This window comes from Acanthisitta chloris, unplaced genomic scaffold, assembly GCF_000695815.1.
Source record: "Acanthisitta chloris isolate BGI_N310 unplaced genomic scaffold, ASM69581v1 scaffold21639, whole genome shotgun sequence".
NCBI lineage: Eukaryota > Metazoa > Chordata > Aves > Passeriformes > Acanthisittidae > Acanthisitta > Acanthisitta chloris.
In genome coordinates, this window is record NW_008693390.1 from 29,254 (window position 1) to 32,882 (window position 3,629).

Genomic DNA, 3,629 nt, shown 5'->3' on the forward strand with positions numbered 1-3,629 from the left:
TCACTAATGCTGGACCAGTACCTGTCTAAAACTGTGAGGCAAATGAACTTACCTTCCTTACATGCCAAATGGGCAAAAAAGGCAATAATTTGCACCGTTTTTCCAAGCCCAGCTTCATCTGCCAGAATGCCATTGAGATTCTTCCTGTACAGCTTTGCTAACCAATCCAGCCCAATCTTCTGATACTCTCTGAGAGACCCATACTAATGCTGGACCAGTACCTGTCTAAAACTGTGAGGCAAATGAACTTACCTTCCTTACATGCCAAATGGGCAAAAAAGGCAATAATTTGCACCGTTTTTCCAAGCCCAGCTTCATCTGCCAGAATGCCATTGAGATTCTTCCTGTACAGCTTTGCTAACCAATCCAGCCCAATCTTCTGATACTCTCTGAGAGACCCATACAGCAGTGATGGGGTGTTGTATTTTACCTGTAATGTTAACAATTTGATACTTGACTTAGATTCACAGAGCATGGCACAAAGCATAACCTAGTCAATAACTAGAAAAAATTGTTGCAATTTGTTGCTAAAATCTGCAAAATAATGAAAAAGGCATTCTTTGTAAGTACACAGAGTAGAAGAAAACAGGGATTCTTACTGCTGTAGTTATCCTGGAGCTGCCTTTAGGTAACAACATCTCTGCTGCAGCAGCAACTTCTGCTATGTCTCTCATGTGCTTCTTGGGAGGACTTGATCTGTCTATGCCTTTGTACTGGTCAATGCTGAGAAGGGAATCTATGAGGACAACTTCTTTCTGGGGACTTTCCCTCTCAGAGAGATGTTCTTCCATTTCTAAGAGAGAGAAAAGTTACATTGGCATCTAAAATAAACTGAAGTAGCAGTTACACTAAGGAACTGAGATGGCTAGAACTCAGACAAGGCTCCAAAAGGAGGCAGCTAACTTTCACAAACAATTCTATGACTTTCAAGCTAGTCAGGGTAAAGTGAAACTAGCCTAAGCTCAGGATCATGTATATGTTGGACATTCACACTAGGTAGGCTAACATGACCATTAGCTTTTCACAACTTTTTGGGAGGTCCTCTCATACTACTTAAAACCTATCCTCAAATAGGTAGTTCTATCATCATGTTAGCACAGAACAGATGTGTAATTATAGCTAGCTATGAAGTGTGTTGTATAATTCAGTGTCGAGAGGCTCTTCCATGGCTCCCTATTGTTCCTGAGAACCTCACACATCTTGACTTTAAGACAGGCAAACACATTTCTTGACCTGAGAAATTTTAAATGTGATGCACTCAGTATTTGTTTTCCCCTAGAACAAAATGTCTTTGCACAGAGACCTGAAGACCCAAACAACTTATTTCACCTTGTAAATCAGCACAACTTCTAAACAAAAAGTAATTTACCTTCCTCACTGCTATCCTCTTCACTGTCAGGCTTAGGCTGGGGCCAGTGAAAATTTTCTGCAAAGGCACCTTCATACATCTTTACCAAATCTTCCAAAGGCAATTCAGCTGAAGGTCATTAAAGGATGTGAGTTTTAAATTATCAAAATTTGTAACAATCCATACCAGTGATTTTAATCGCATTACATTCTTCACAATTGTATACAGCCAGTTCTCTGATCAGAAGTTGATGTAAGAGGTAATTATTAGGGGGATGCTGGAAGTATTTACTGCAGAGAACACCTGGCATTACACCAAGCAGTTTGCTCTCCCAGCTTGCTTCTTACTACATCACAAACCCACCCTACAACCTGCAGTAAACCCCTGGTGGGGAGGGAGGGGCATTAAATTCAGCTGAGTGGTTAGAAGAGAGTTCAAGACTTCAAAGTTTCAAAACTCAGCCCCTCTAAACAGTAGCTCCATGATCCTTTGTCTGATCTGTTGGAGTAGGAATGTGCATGCTGGTGATGGTCAATCAATCAGGCAGCATCCTCATTAGGGACTCGGCTGACTGGCCAAGAGTTATAATCCATCCAACTGGCCAGTTGGCTGCAGCTACTAAGCTGCCAAACAGACCAAACAAATGGATTTGGAAACTGCATATTAATTGCCAGGAGGGCTCAGCTTAACGGGAAGTTTGCCTCTAAAAATCAGCAAGTTTTTACTGTGGTAAGTGACACAACCCCTGTGGGATACTTTGCACATATCAAGCTCAGCATATCAGTTACTGTTATGTTGCTAATGAAAGAGAGCTGCTAGTCAGAGCACTGGCCCTACAAGCCCCTTATCTTCAAGCAGTTACAATCCTTCAGGATCAGCACTTTAGGGCCCTTTCAGACCTATCAGGTCAGTCACAAAACCCTTCTGAGATACTCAAGACAGCTGATGATAAAATGCTCACGTTCAATCTGATACAATCCTGGTTTAAGTGTTTATCATGCACTCCTGGAATTAGGTAGAGAGTCTTGGTGTAAGGTATTCATGCAGTGCTACTGAAAGTGGAGAAATAGTTTTTCTCAAGCCACTCTGTGTGATAACTAGGTAAGTATACAGACTGCTTTATAAAGTACAGATATCCACCATCATCCCATAAACTAACCTATAACCCTTTCCACCTGTTGTTTCAGAACCCACCACAGAGAAGAATCAAGCCACTACACCTACCTTCTTTGGCTAGATTAGACAATTCAGTTTGATGGTTTATGTTTCCTTCTTTAGCTTCTTGTTCTTCAATTGTTTCTTCTTCATCTTCAACTAGAAGAAAAACAATTGCTAGTCTTGGCATTCAAATCACACAGTTACACAGGAGGTTTGTAATTACATACCCCTGAAGTGTACTAGCAGAGCATATCATAAGTCATCACGACTTAAAAAGAATGAAACATGTATGGAAAACAAGCAAATTTGAAAGCAACTACACGTAGAACTTTAAAGATAAATGAAAAGGAGAGAAGCACTTCTGCCTCAGGACAGAAGAGAGTCTTGAACTGTTAAGTGTTGATTGACAATGTTCACCAGAGACAGGTTATTCTGTAGCTTTAAGCTGGGGATTTCCTTTGTCAGAAACGTGACACAGTTGTCATCACCAGCAAGAACTGAAGTAGATGGGTTATTCAGTCTGAAATCCTCAAAAGAAGTTTAAGACCACTAGCAAGGTTTGAGAAACAGAGAAATGAGGACAGAAATAATTAAAATCCACCAACCATGATGGCAGCGTATTTTCAGGGAAAAGTTTACTTTGAAATTTTCACTGAAGCTCTTCTAAGGACAATTTACTATTCAACTGACTATCTGATTTCTCTACGAAATAGACGAGGGTTGGTATTTCATTTGAGAAAAGCACTGCACCCGTGGTTTTAATATACAAGTTATGTACTATATTATGGGTGCACAGTTTTGAAAAGTGACTTACCTTCCTCATCAGTCAAAGATGTGCTTGCCTTTCTTTTCCTTCCAGATGATGAACCCCCCTAGCATTAAATAATTAAAATACTTAAAATCACAGAAAGCAAAGATAAGAAGGGGGGTTGTTTTTTAAAGAAAGCAAAAAATGCCTTGTAGTCACAATGGCATCGGTGACACTGAACACCTATTAGCACTTTGCTGGTCATGCAAAGACAGATCCTTTGCTTATGTATTGAAGGCAATGTGCAATCAGCCACTTCAGTGTTCATGGACCAAGTTATTCAGGTCCAGCTGTGACACAGAGCCATAGTACACT

The 3,629-nt window shown here is 40.4% G+C and overlaps 1 protein-coding gene across 1 annotated transcript in view; it reads right to left on the reverse strand.

Annotated features, from left to right (window-relative positions):
- EP400 (E1A binding protein p400) overlaps positions 1–3,629 on the reverse strand; it is a 44,356-nt gene that overhangs the window by 27,279 nt on the left and 13,448 nt on the right. The window contains exons 10-14 of the mRNA XM_009083062.1: positions 3,321–3,378; positions 2,573–2,662; positions 1,370–1,477; positions 600–793; positions 253–430 (exon numbers count right to left, since the gene is read on the reverse strand). Of these exons, the coding sequence (XP_009081310.1) occupies positions 253–430; positions 600–793; positions 1,370–1,477; positions 2,573–2,662; positions 3,321–3,378 (628 nt within the window). The remainder of the gene's footprint in view (positions 1–252; positions 431–599; positions 794–1,369; positions 1,478–2,572; positions 2,663–3,320; positions 3,379–3,629) is intronic.